At 38.7% G+C, this 14,514-nt stretch overlaps 1 protein-coding gene across 10 annotated transcripts in view; it reads right to left on the reverse strand.

Moving 5' to 3' along the window:
* The window catches only part of LOC106089736 (potassium voltage-gated channel protein Shab), a 666,380-nt gene that overhangs the window by 140,349 nt on the left and 511,517 nt on the right, over nucleotides 1-14,514 (reverse strand). For 7 of the 10 annotated variants that reach the window (XR_009396471.1, XM_059360498.1, XM_059360497.1 and 4 more), the window contains 2 exons: nucleotides 9,110-9,324; nucleotides 8,442-8,789 (listed from right to left, as the gene is read on the reverse strand). Coding sequence is in view for 9 of the 10 variants with exons in the window: in XM_059360498.1 (XP_059216481.1) it covers nucleotides 8,442-8,789; nucleotides 9,110-9,324 (563 nt within the window). In the remaining variant the exon portion in view is untranslated. The remainder of the gene's footprint in view (nucleotides 1-8,441; nucleotides 8,790-9,109; nucleotides 9,325-14,514) is intronic. The other 3 variants (XM_059360502.1, XM_059360505.1, XM_059360503.1) reach the window with 1 other exon arrangement.

Here is a 14,514-nt window from a genome sequence, read left to right on the forward strand (position 1 = left end):
ACCTAGGCATTTGGCCCCAGAAGCGGATACCAAATTCGTGTTCTACTTCCAAATACCTTTCCTTTGAACCCTATATTACCATGGTCAAAAAATGTCCCATTCGGCGGCGTCTTTTGGGGCAGGGCGTCTTTTAAGGGAGGGTCCGGTCCCTTCCAATATCAACAAATTATATAGCCTATGGCTCCTTCCAGACCAATTTCCAGAAATAAATAAATTGCAAATTTTACCCACGAACATTCCATTAAGGAACAAGGGCAAACTTCTCACATATCAATGAGTGCTGTCCGATTCAAGTTTAAAGCTCAGTGATAAGGGGCCTCCTTTTTATATCCAAATCGGAACGGCTTGCCGCAGTGTGACACCTCTTTGGGGAGAAGTTTTTACATACCATTTTTATACCCTACACCATAGGATGTAAGTATACTAATTTCGTCATTCTCTTTGTAACTCCTCGAAATATTCCTCTGAGACCCCATAAAGTATATATATTCTTGGTCGTCATGTCATTTTAAGTCGATCTAACCATGTATGTCCGTCGACCGTCCGTCTGTCCGTCGTCCATCCGTTTGTCTTTCTGTCGAAAGCACGCTAAATTTCGAAGGAGTAACGCTAGCCGCTTGAAATTTTGCTCGAATACTTCTTATTAGTTTAGGTCGTTTGGGTTTGTAAATGGACCACATCGGTTAATGTTTTGATATAGCTGCCCTATAAACTGATCTTGTATCTTGTTGAGTCACTAGAGGGCGCAATCCTTATCCGATTTGGCTGAAATTTCGCATGAGATGTTTCGTTAGGATTTCCAACAATTGTGTTGAGTGTGGTACAAATCAAAACATAACCTGATTAAGCAGTCATATAAATCGATCTGGGGTCTTGAATTCTTCAAACTCTATAGGGCGCAATTCCTATCCGATTTGGCTGAAATTTTGCACGAGGTGTTTTGTTATGACTTTCAACACCTATGTTAAATATGGTTCAAATCGGTCCATAACCCGATATAGCTGCCACATAAACCGATCTTGAATCTCGACTTCTTGAGCCACGAGAGAGCGAAATTCTTCTTCGATTTGGCTGAAATTTTGCAAGAAGTGTTTTGTTGACTTCCCACAACTGTGCTGAGTATGGCGCAAATCGGTACATAACCTGATATAGCTGTAAACCGATCTGGAATCTTGACTTCTTGAGCATCTATAGATCGCAAATATTATACGAATTGGCTGAAATTTTGTACAACGACTTCTCTCTTGAACTTCAACATAAATGTCAATTATGGTCTGAATCGGTCTATTGCCTGATACAGGTTCCATATAAACCGATCTTCCTATTTTACTCCTTGAGCCTATTTTACTTCTTGAAGGCGAAATTTTTATTCGTTTTGGCTGACATTTTACACAACGATTTCTACTATGGTCTCCAACATTCAGATCAATAATGGTCTGGATCGGACGAAAGCTTGATATTATAGCTCCAATGTCATAGCAATTCTTTCCTTCTATCATCTGTTTGCGTAAAAAGACAAACAAAGAATATTGAATAAGAACTGTTATGCTATTGGAGCTATATCAAGTTATAGTCCAATTCGGACCATAAATGAATACTGAACATTGTAAAAGCCATTGTTTAATATTTCAGTTCATTCGGATAAGAATTACGCCTTGTAGGGGCTCAAGAAGCAAAATCGTAAGATCGATTCAGACCATATTAGACATGTATGCTGAACGTCATGAGAGAAGCCGTTGTACAAAATTTCAAATCGTATGAGAATTGCGCGCTCTAGAGGCACAAGAAGTCGAGATCCCATATCGGTTTATATGGCAGCTATATCCGATTTGAACCATACTTAGCACAGTTATTGGAAGTCATAACAAAGCCCTTCATGCAAAATTTCAGCCAAATCGGATGAGAATTGCGAGCTATATTGGCTCAAGCAGTCAAAATCCTAGATCGGTTTATATGGCAGCTATACTAGATTATGAACCGATTTGAATCATACTTAACACAGTTATTGGAAAAGATACCAAAACACCACGTGCAAAATTTCAGCCTCTAGAGGCTAAAGAAGTCAAAACCCAAGATCGGTTTATATGGGAGCTATATCAAAACAAGGACCGATTTGGCCTATTTACAATCCCAACAGACATACGCTTATAAAAAGTATTTGTGCAAAATTTCAAGCGGTTGGCCTAACGCCTTCGAAATTTAGCGTGGTTTAAACAGACAGTCGGACAGACGGATATGGCTAGATCGACTTAAAATGTCATGACGGTCAGGAATATATATACTTTATGGGGTCTCAGACGCATATTTCGAAGTGTTACAAGCAGAATGACGAAATTAGTATACCCCCATCCTACGGTGGAGGGTATAAAAAATGCATAAAAAAGCAATCGTAAAAAAATGAATGCATTTGAAAGCAACAGTGTTACATGCTGTTGTTGAATGAATGCAAGTCAAAAGCAACGAAAATATGAATCCGTTATAAAAGCGAATGGTCAATCAATCTGTTCTTTGGTACAGATCAAAGATGGTCAGTATGTCGGTATTTTGGGTTTTCGACTGTTAACTAGTGGTAAACGTCGAAAACGTCATATCTTATATATAACAAGTAAAAGCGCGCTAAGTTCGGCCGGGCCGAATCTTCTATACCCTCCACCATGGATCGCATTTGTCGAGCTCTTTTCCCGGCATCTCTTCTTAGGCAAAAAAAGGATATAAGAAAAGATTTGCTCTGTTTTTAGAGCGATATCAAGATATGGTGCGGTTAGTACCACAATTAAATTATATGTTGGAGATCTGTGTAAAATGTCAGCCAATTCGAATAAGAATTGCGCCATTTGGGGGCTCGAGAAGTAAAATAGAGAGATCGATTTATATAGGAGCTGTATCGGGCTATAGACCGATTCAGATCATAATAAACACGTATGTTGATGGTCATGAGAGGATCCATAGTACAAAATTTCAGGCAAATTGGATAATAATTGCGACCTCTAGAGGCTCAAGAAGTCAAAAAGTCAAGACCCCAGATTGGTTTATATAGCAGCTATATCAGGTTATAAACCGATTTGAATCCTCTTTGACACAGTTGTTGAAAGTAAGAATAAAATACTTCATAAAATTTTCAACCAAATCGGATAGGAATTGCGGCCTCTAGAAGCTCAAGAAACCAAGTCCCCAGATCTGTTTACATGACAGCTATATCACACCACCACACTTGGCACAGTTGTTGGATATCATAACAAAACACTTCGTGCAAAAATGCATCCAAATCGGATAAGAATTGCGCACTCTAAAGGCTCAAGAAGTCAAGACCCATGATCGGTTTATATGACAGCTATATCAGGTTATAGACCGATTTGAACCATACTTGGCACAGTTATTGGATATTATAACAAAACACGTCGTGCAAAATTTCATTCCAATCGGATAGGAATTGCGCACTCTAGAGGCTCAAGAAGTCAAGACCCAAAATCGGTTTATATGGCAGCTATATCGAAACATGGACCGATATGGCCCATTTACAATACCAACCGACCTACACTAATAAGAAGTATTTGTGCAAAATTTCAAGCGGCTAGCTTTACTCCTTCGGAAGTTAGTGTGCTTTCGACAGACAGACGGACGGACGGACATGGCTAGATCGACGATTAAGAATATGTATACTTTATGGGGTCTCAGACGAATATTTCGAATAGTTACAAACAGAATGACGAAATTAGTATTTACCCCCATTTTATGGTGGAGGGTATAAAAATCAATTTGTGTTTGTTTGTTTGTATGTTTGTGTGTTCCTTATAGACTCAGAAACGGCTGAACCGATTTTCTTGAAATTTTCACAGATGGTGCATAATGATCCCGTGGTAAAAATAGGGTACTACATTTTTTGATATCTGAAGGCGGGCGGACCCTCCCCCTTACCCTAATTTTCAGAAACGCCAGATCTCGGATATGGGTGGTGCGATTTAAGCGAAATTTTGTGTTTTCTCATATAGTACCCTAAAAATAAAAATTTGGTATCCAACTTTCAGATGGGGTACCAAGGGGGGCTGCCCCACCCTCAAACCAACCAAACATATATTTAGACCAATCACGACAATATGGGACTCAAATGAAAGGTATTAAGGATAAGAAAACGTATCTGATACCCAATTGTCGGACCAAATGTTCGGGGGACCACCCCAAGCCCTAAAACATCCCTAAATCGGACATATTCACCGACCATGGCAACTCAATCGAAAGGTATTTGCGAGAAGAGCACGAATCTAATAACCAAATGTGGGGAGACGTTTCTGGGGGTCCACCCCTTTCCCAAAACACTCCCAAACAGGACTTATTTACTGACCATGGTAATATGGAGCTTAAATAAAAAGTATTCGAATGTAGAATACGAATCTGATATCCAAATATGGGACCAACTGTTTTGGGTCCGCCTCTCACGAAAAACATCCCCCAAAAGGGGACAAATTTACGACCATATCAATATGGGGCTCAAATGAAAGGTCTATGGGAGTAAAGCACGAATTTGATATCAGTTTTCGGGAAAAGTGTCTATGGGACCACCCCACCCCCACAACACCACCAAAATAGGAAATATTTGCTGACTATTGCAATATGAGGCTCACATAAGAAGGTTTTTAAAGTGGAACACGAATCCGATATATATTTTCAAGGCCAACTCACTGGGTAGCCGCCCATCCCTCAAAACACCCCCCAAGTCGATCATGTTTGCCTACTATGGAAATATGGGGCTCAAATTAAAGGTATGTGGTAGTAGACCACGCATCTGATATCAACATTAGGGGCCAACTGTCCAGCGGACGTCCCATCATAACACCCCCAAATAGGACGTATTTGCTAACCAAGACAATTTGGGTCTTAAAGAGAGTGGAACTAAATATTCATAGTTTTTAGGGTCAATACCCCAAACCGGACATATTTGCTGACTTTTGCAATTAGGAGTTCAAATGAGATTACAAAACGAATTTTATATCCAATTTTGAGGGCAATGGCAATATGAGGTTCAAATAAATTATATATGGATATATGAGAATAGAGCACGTTGCTGATATATTTTCAGGGCTTAGTGTTTGGGGGACCACCCCAATCCCCAAAACTAAATCGGGCATATTTACCGACCATGTCAATGTGGAGCTTAAATGAAAGGTATTAGTGGGTAGAGCAAGAATTGATACCCATTTTCGGGACCAATTTTCTGGGGGAAAAATTTTTTCGACCATGCCAATATGTGGCTCAAATGGAAGGTATTTGAGATTTGAAAACGAATTTGATAACCTATTTTGGGACCATGTGTTTGGGGGACGCCTCATCCTGTAAACTCCTCTTAAGCCAATGGCAATATGGGGTTTAAATAAATGGTATTTGAGGGAAGAGCACGATGCTGGTATTTTTTCAGGGCCAAGTGTCTGTTGGACCACCTCACCGCCGAAAACACCACTAAATCAGACATCATGAGAATATCGGGCTGAAATGAAGTATTTTAAGAATGGAGTACACCTTACATCCAAACTTAAATTCTTAGACATATGGGATTCAGATAAAGGCACTTATATTGTTAAACTGTTAGTCAAGTTAACATGGTATTTCACTAAAAGATCTTTAATTGTCGAAAATAAATATTCCAAGTAAACTTTTGTTCCATATAAAGTAAAAGAAGGCGCAGCGGAGCGGGCCCGGGTCAGCTAGTACTTGTATAAAACGTATAAAAGGTAGTAATCATCATAAACCTCGAAAATGCTCCGCCACTTGTTTAGTTTCGACATCATATCATTGCTTAAGATTTGTTGTTGTTGCTATGCCGCCTATATACATTTTCCAAAACTTTAAATATGATAAAGAAAAAGTTTTTATTGTTAACCTATTTATAATCTGCCTTCCAGAGCAGTTTAACAACATTAAGATATTCACAAATGCCGCCAGTATGTATTAGTGAGGGAGAATAACAGTAAAAACAAGTATTGATGTTCTCGCCAGGATTGGAACTCATACGTTTTCTGTTATAGGATTGGAACTCATACGTTTGCTGTTCTGTTATATGAAAACAATTGCACGATTTCCTAATTATTTTTCAATTCTGTCAAAAACTTGTTTTTCGGCTAAGTTTATGACGTTTTTGACATACATATGTATTATACGTCGGAAATGTATATCATATGTGTCGAAGTTTCCGACAAACTATCACTGGTACAGACTATCCACATAAATCCGTGCACATCAAATTGGACCATATTTGGATATGGCTGCCATATAGATCGTTTCAATGTCTTGAGCTCTAAAAGATGAAATTTTATTCGATTTTGATAAAATATGGAACATGGAATGTAATGTCAAATAAAACAGTATCATACTGGTATTTAATTAAAACTACCATAAAGACCTGCGTTCCGTTTGACAAAAAAATGACAATTTTTTATACCCTCCACCATGAGATGGGGGGTATACTAATTTCGTCATTCTGTTTGTAATTACTCGAAATATTCGTCTGAGACCCCACAAACTTTATATATTCTTGATCGTCGCGACATTTTATGTCGATCTAGCCATGTCCGTCCGTCTGTCCGTCCGTCCGTCCCTCCGTCCGTCTGTCTGTCGAAAGCACGCTAACTTCCGAAGGAGTAAAGCTAGCTGATTGAAATTTTGCACAAATACTTCTTATTAGTGTAGGTCGGTTGGTATTGTAAATGGGTCTTGACTTCTTGAACCTCTAGAGTGCGCAATTCCTATCCGATTGGAATGAAATTTTGCACGACGTGTTTTGCTATGATATCCAACAACTGTGCAAAGTATAGTTCAAATCGGTCCATAACCTGATATAGCTGCCATATAAACCGATCTTGGGTCTTGACTTCTTGAGCCTCTATCGTGCGCAATTCTTATCCGATCAGAATGAATATTTGCACGACGTGTTTTGTTATAATATCCAACAACTGTGCTAAGTATGGTTCAAATCGGTTCATAACCTGATATAGCTGCCATATAAACCGATCTTGGGTCTTGACTTCTTGAGTCTCAAAAGTGCGCAATTCTTATCCGATTGGAATGAAATTTTCCACGACGTGTTTTGTTGTTATATCCAACAACTGTGCCAAGTATGGTTCAAATCGGTCCATAACCTGATATAGCTGCCATATAATCCGATCTTGGGTCTTGACTTCTTGAGCCTCTAGTGGGCACAATTCTTATCCGATTTGAATGAACGTTTGCACGAAGTATTTCGTTATGATATCCAACAACTGTGCTAAGTATGGTTGAAATCGGCCCATAACCTGATATAGCTGTCATATAAACAGATCTGGGGATTTGACTTCTTGAGCTTCTAGAGGGCGCAATTCCTATCCGATTTGGCTAAAATTTTGCATGACGTATTTTATTTTTACTTTCAACAACTGTGTCAAATAAGGTTCAAATCGGTTCATAACCTGATATAGCTGCCATATAAACCGATCTGGGATCTTGACTTCTTGACCCCTAGAGGTCGCAATTATTATCCAATATGCCTGAAATTTTGTACGATGGATTCTCTCATGACCATCAACAAACGTGTTTATTATGGTCTGAATCGGTCTATAGCCCGATACAGATCCCATATAAATCGTTCTCTCTATTTTACTTCGTAAGCCCCAATGGGCGCAATTCTTATACGAATTGGCTGAAATTTTACATAGGTCTCCAACATATAATGTAATTGTGGTCCGAACCGGACCATATCTTGATATCGTTTTAATAGCAGAGCAACTCTTTTCTTATATCCTTTTTGGCCTAAGAGAGATGCCGGGAGAAGAACTCGACAAATGCGATCCATGGTGGAGGGTATATAAGATTCGGCCCGGCCGAACTTAGCACGCTTTTACTTGTTTTATATTGTTATAGTTGGTTGAATATTTGGTTTTTGAGCTTCTAACAGCTTTTTTTTGTCAAACTTTACTAAAACTTGTTGTGGTTAGTTGTCTTACGCATCTCTATACCTATGGCAAAGACTGTATAAATCAATTTCTATATATGAATACTGCTAACACTTGTAAATGCCTTTGATGCGGATATTGTAATATGTGTAGTCAATTATAGTTAGAGATTTGGGGTAAAAGCAAGGTGGCGGTTATCAACCATCTGCACGAAATTAATGAATTTTTTTAATTTTTATTTTCCTTTTATGCGGACCTGCAAAACGAATGCACAGTGGGGAAAATTAACTTTTAGCAAAATGGATTGTGATGTTCTGGACTTTTTGTGTTGGCTGTGTGTGAGTGTGTGTGTGTGTTTACTACAATTTACAACATATAAGATATAGAATCGAAAGATAAACAAATTGATTGAAAGAATGAAAGTTGATGTGAACAGAACGTCATTTTACTGCTGCTTTTTGGTAATCTATACCATAATGACAGAGGGGAAGAGACTATTAAAGGAAGGCTACAGACGTTACTTACCCCTGGCTTTATCATCATTTGGACTGGCAGCTCTGAAGGTGGTTCATTTTCGTCGCCACCCGAGGTCGCCTGCACATTGCCGGTCGCCTGACTAGCAGCAGAGGGCAAGTGATGTTGCTGTTGCGGAACTGTGACATTGGGCACACTGGTCGTAACGGTGTTTGATGTCGGCACCAAGGCTGTGGATAGTGATTGACCAAGCTGGCCCTGTTGTTGCTGTTGCAACTGCAATGCTTGCTGCTCGCGTCGATAGCTTTCCATGGCCATCATAGATGTTTGCCGGGCGTTGGGGTTGTCGAAGGAATATGGTGGCACAGCATCCTGCTGATCTGGCCCTGTGGCATGATGCTGTTTAGGGGAGAAACAAACAAATGATATCAGAGACATGTGGCAAGTGCAAAGGTCACGATTTATTGTTCATGAAAATCCACGAAAGTTCGACACAATCGCAATCTATGATCGAAATTCCATGGACGGTCGCAACAAGAGAACATTAGACAAATTAAATTTACCTAAATTTTTAAAAAACAACATCATCATTATTAGTAGCACAAATTGGTTAGTCATTAAAGAGGGCGGTTAACATTTTTTTTTCGCTGCGGGTGGGACTGGGAGTAGTGGCGGCCTGGGGGCCAACCAAAAAATTAATGGAAAAAATTCATACTCACATGTGGTGCACTCGAGTTTCGCAGATTAGACACATGGTCGTAGTTCTTATAGCAACCGATGCCTGTCGTTGCCGGATTGCGTCCACTGGTCGAGTCACCTTCCGTGCTATTTCCATCCGTCTGCGAGAGATTGTGCCCTGTGGGTAACGATCGTCGTAGGGCTTTTGTTAAACGTTGCCAATTTTTAATGGATCTAGAGCGACTTTCACGCTTTTCTAACGTATGTACGTGGAAGTATATGTGTTGGCGTTTTATAGGTGTATATGTGTGTATGAGTGTGTTTTATAAATGTTGGCAATGGGAAGAGTGAGAGAAGGGGCAATGAAAATAGTAATTCGAGTGTTTTGTTTGTGACAAGCATATGTTAATGCAGATGACAAGGAGAATACCGATGATCATGGTTGGTGGCAGAGAACGGAGCAATATTGTTTTAGTTGTTGTTACGCAAGGAAGTAAGTTCGGAATGTTTGGGAGGGAGAGAGATAGAACGGACATTAGAAAGTTATGAACGTGCACATGGCCAGATAGTTAGGGTAGTTGTCAGTTGTTCAATTATTCGTTATTTAGTTCACAGGTGGTAGCAGTTACAAATGTCGTCATTGTGGCAATTTCACCACATTCAATTTAGTTTCGCAGGCCATAATTGGAGTGGGATTGTGTTGTTTCGTTTATGAACAATGTAGAATCGATCGATCGTTTGGTTTCCGTTATTTGTACACAGGAAATGATAGCAAATGTGTATGCGTGGGTTTTGATTAAAATGTCGTTGTAGTTGTTGTTTTCATTGTTGAGTTTTGATTTTGATTTTTTGTTAATATTCAATTTTAATTGATTCGAGCCGTTCATTGTTTCGTGTGGTTTTTATTAGATTTTGGTTTGACATTTCAGAGGCGGCCAGGAAGGAGCGAGCCAGCGAGCACACAATCAAGTTTACAAAAGAAAAAAGGAAATTTTGAATGAATTCCGTCTAGAATTGGCTTGGTGGGCATATTTAACACGCAGAACACAACAAACTTACAACACAAATGTATGTCTATATATATATACAGGGTGGCTGATGAAAGCCGCTACCAAAAAAAAATGTAATAACTTTTTTTCTATTTAATAATAATAATTTAATCATTAATTTAATTAATTAATTAATTAATTTAATTAATAATAATTTAATAATTTAATTTAACATGAATAAAAGAAAAATGTATTCCATACACCGAAAAAAAAATGTAGCAATATTCATCATTGTAGCAATATTCATCAGCCACCCTGTATATATATTGGCTGATTGCGATTGATTAACTGATTGATTGCATGAGATCGAGAATACAATTTTGTCGTTTTCGTCTTAACAGATCTAAGCCAACAAATGCATAGTAGTACAAGAGTTGTTGGTTACTTAGCAAAGTTAGGTTCGGGACGGGATTAAGAACACATACACGTATATAATAAGTTCGTTGGAAAAATCTCCAGTGGGATCAAGTTAATAAAACACTTATAGTAAATAACACACCATTTTAGTTACAACAAATACAAACATATTACTATATTAGCGATTACAAGACATGGCTTTCAAAAACCAATACTATTCCATGAACTCGTACGGCTTAATGAAGGGAAAATTTTATATATATCTCAAAAGTTATCCGAATAATTACAAACTGTAGTATGCTTAACAATGAATAGAAGTGAGTTTCTATTTTTCTTTATAATCTACATAGGATCAACTTGAACAATAAAGAATAACGCATATGCAATCCTCTCTTCATATGCCCAATTTAAAGAAATGATGAAGATACTCATTGGTGAATTGTCTGCTGATTTAAATTTTACACACCTTGACCAATAGGTATTGAAAAAATTACGAAAAAACCTAGAACTTAATGATATACACCTTAAAAGTAACTAACGTTTGATTTTAGCATTTCTGTTGCAATACTTCTACTGCAAGCAATTTACAAAAAATATTTCCTAACCATACACAAGAGTCTATAATGGTAAAGTCGCATCTATAATGGTAAAGTCGCACAAATAAATAAATTCAAAGGCGCATTTCACAATAAGTCCTTTAAGTCATTATTCCGCAGGAAACTTAATGACAAAACTCTTCAACGTTTTACGACAGGGAGTTTATGTGTACACACCCTGCATTTTAAAAAATACCTTGTTTTGGACAAAACTTCTCTGCTTTATTGCTTGTTAGAGGTTTTATCTTACGCTAAAAAAAAGGTTTATCTTACGCTTATGGGTGAACTATAAAACCATTTTATCTGTGCATTTGATTCCTTCTGCATATACAAAAAGGAAATCTTTTAATAGATACATGCTAGAATAACGCATACCCGACGTTTGCAACTTCAATTTACTATGTCCCGCATGGCTCTCGATGGAAATGCACTTGCCACATGAAACGACGGAAAACACGAAATCACCGGAATGGACATTGAGGTTCATCGAATGCTCATCATTACGGGCGTAATGGCAACCATGCATGTGGTGTTTGTACCCAGCCCAGCAAGGAAAGCTATGTGACACCAAAGGTTTGTAGATGTATAAGCCTAACGTCCTTTCTACTCAAAACCGTGGAACGTATTGTGGTTACCAGATCCAATCCTCGGACAATGGAATCCCTACAGACTGCATAAACCATATGCTAAGGAGCATATGGATAAATTGTGGGCGCCATAACATTAGGATAAATAAGAAATTGACCTATATGAGACCACCATGAATAAATATAAGGAGGGATTTGAACACGTTTGCTACGCAGACAATGTTATATTACATCGAAAGAGTAGGGATCCGAATCAGCTCTGAATAAAGGCCGATATGGCCTTGGAGACGGCATACTACTGGTCTAGTCCTAGGGCCCCGAAGACGAAGGTGGGCCAATTTGAAGCACAATGAACAGAACGATTTCGATATCCGACATGTTGAAATACTGAAAAGTGCTCTTAGACGCTTACCTGAACTGGAAGTTTCACATTTAAGAGCGTACTGAAGTTTCACATTCACTGTGATCCGTAGGCTCAAAATGGCACCGAGCATAATTTAAAGCAATACTGCCTTGTGTCTCAGTAGTTTGGTGAACTGCCATGGAGAAAAAGGCAACATAAAAACTCTGCAAGAGGTTCAGACAACATATTGTCTTGGAATAAGCGGGGCGATGAGTATCGCCCCTTCTAGGGCACTGTATGCTTTTCTAAATAACCGACCCATAGACATACAGTTTAAATATGAAGTAGGCGGCACTGCGGCAATGAGATTTAAGGCGTTGGGAGAAAGAACAGGAGTAGATCATACTATCGCCGCATAATCGAGATGATAATAAGATACCTAGATGGAATGGAAGAGGGTTTGGATCGAATTTCAAGACGACACTTGAGGTCGAATGTTATGCACTTCACCCAGCGGCACGGACTTTGACTCTGGTATTGCCATCTGAAATTTTATGCTATACGTAGGGATTAAAACTAGAGAAGAGAATGGGCCAGGAAGTCCACATTGTGAACTTAGGAGCTGAGATCTGTTTCCGACTGCTTGGCCATAACACGGTCCTGCTGGCGGAGATCCGGGCAGTTATAGAATGCGTGAAGTGGTATGGTATGGTAGCGCGGACATCGAGTGTGATTACTTTAAGGGCGGTAAACTGGCCGTCGGGGGTAACAAAAGGGGCCTAATTCCCGCGTTCGTAATCGACTTATTACAATCGCTTTTAGCATTTTTATGAAGATGATGACATCAATTATCGAATAATTCTATTCGAAACATCGGATAGAAATGTGCGAGTTTTTGCTCGCAGCAATTAACCTACCGTAAACTAAAAATTTTCATAGCTTTTCAAGAGATTGGGTAAAAAATAGGACATGGAAGTATATCTTTTGTAAAATAAAACAATAGTTATAATATATTCACACAATTAGTCCATTAGTTTGGACAAAAAATAGCTTTGAGCTTTGTGCAAAATTGGCAAAGCAAATTGTGATCAAATTGTCTACAAACATTACCAAAGCAAAACACCTAATTTTATTGCTGCTGGATATTTTTTTCAAGTAAATGCTTCTAACTTTATCCAATTATGAATTTAACCTTGACTGTTGTTGACGAAGAAAACAAACAATGATAAAGCACCATTGACTGTGATAAAGGCGACTTAAGCCTCGTATGTTTTAGGCCATAACGGAGTAAGGGAACACGAGAGGGCATAAAAGTTGGCCGAGGAGGCCACATGGAACTGTAAAACGGTCAGTAGGATAACTAAACCCCAAGTTAGGAGATCTGGATCATGAAAGGACGTGGTTATTAGTGAGAAGAAGCGTGAAGGAGGTCAAAATTGCTTTGGGTATCATTCGAGCACAGTTATACAGAATGGATGCGGCAAGCGACAGCGTGTGTAGGGCATATGCGGAAGATGATGAGACGTTGAAACATTTCCCATGACACAGCTAAACGACTTCGGCACTTTTGTGCGGATACGATATTAGATTTGAACCAGCTTAGGGGCAGAAAATGGAAACAATTAAGGACTACCTTTCCGATTAGGAGAACACAGCTGCCGTAGTTGTATGTCCATAGTGGCAAGGGATGGATTAGGATCCGCACCTTCTTTTCAATCTAATGTAACCTAAGGCGTAGCTACGTAGTCAGGGGTTGGGTTACGGGCCGAAAACTGAACGTACCTTAAGGCGTATTTCATTCATATTTTTTTATATGGAAACTGATAGTAATCCACTAGAAAAACTAACAGAGTACGTGCCCATTATGAAACGAATCACGCCAGTCTCCTCACTAGAGACAAAAATTGCACTACTCATGACACTGATACTGTTCTGAAGCGAAAGGAGACGGGGCAGCGTGAAATTGGTGGAACAGTTGGCGTTATTTGAGAGTAGTAGCGCAGTACGAACCATGAGCTGTTTGAAATTAGTGTTAAATAGTTTGAAATAAAGAACTCAGTATCCTAAAAATACACAAGCGAAGATGTAACAGCTGAAAAGTCTTGTTTATATAAACCTGCTGGGTCATGTTGAAGGAGAGGAATTACAACAAACACGTTTATTTTGTTAAAGGCGAGTATTTTGTGCCGATCTCAATTTGATGGGAAATTCTCTGGATCTGAAGAACAACTTGGCTTTTATATGCTTTATTTGGTTAAAATTAACTAACTGATAAATGATAGCTAACTCTTCGTTCACTACATACAATAGAAGATTACTCAGCTAAAGACTTTTTCCTTGGCCGAAGCATTGCGAGGCAACGAAACTTATCTTAAAAATTAAGATGCTATTCCTTAGTTAAAGTCTCTACAGTCTTCGCCCATTAACAAACTCTTGTTATTATTATCAAACTCTTGTTAAGTAATTCAATCGTTTTTTATGTAGGTTGGTATATGAAAATTTGTTCATCCACTC

Source organism: Stomoxys calcitrans, chromosome 1, assembly GCF_963082655.1.
Source record: "Stomoxys calcitrans chromosome 1, idStoCalc2.1, whole genome shotgun sequence".
Classification (NCBI taxonomy): domain Eukaryota; kingdom Metazoa; phylum Arthropoda; class Insecta; order Diptera; family Muscidae; genus Stomoxys; species Stomoxys calcitrans.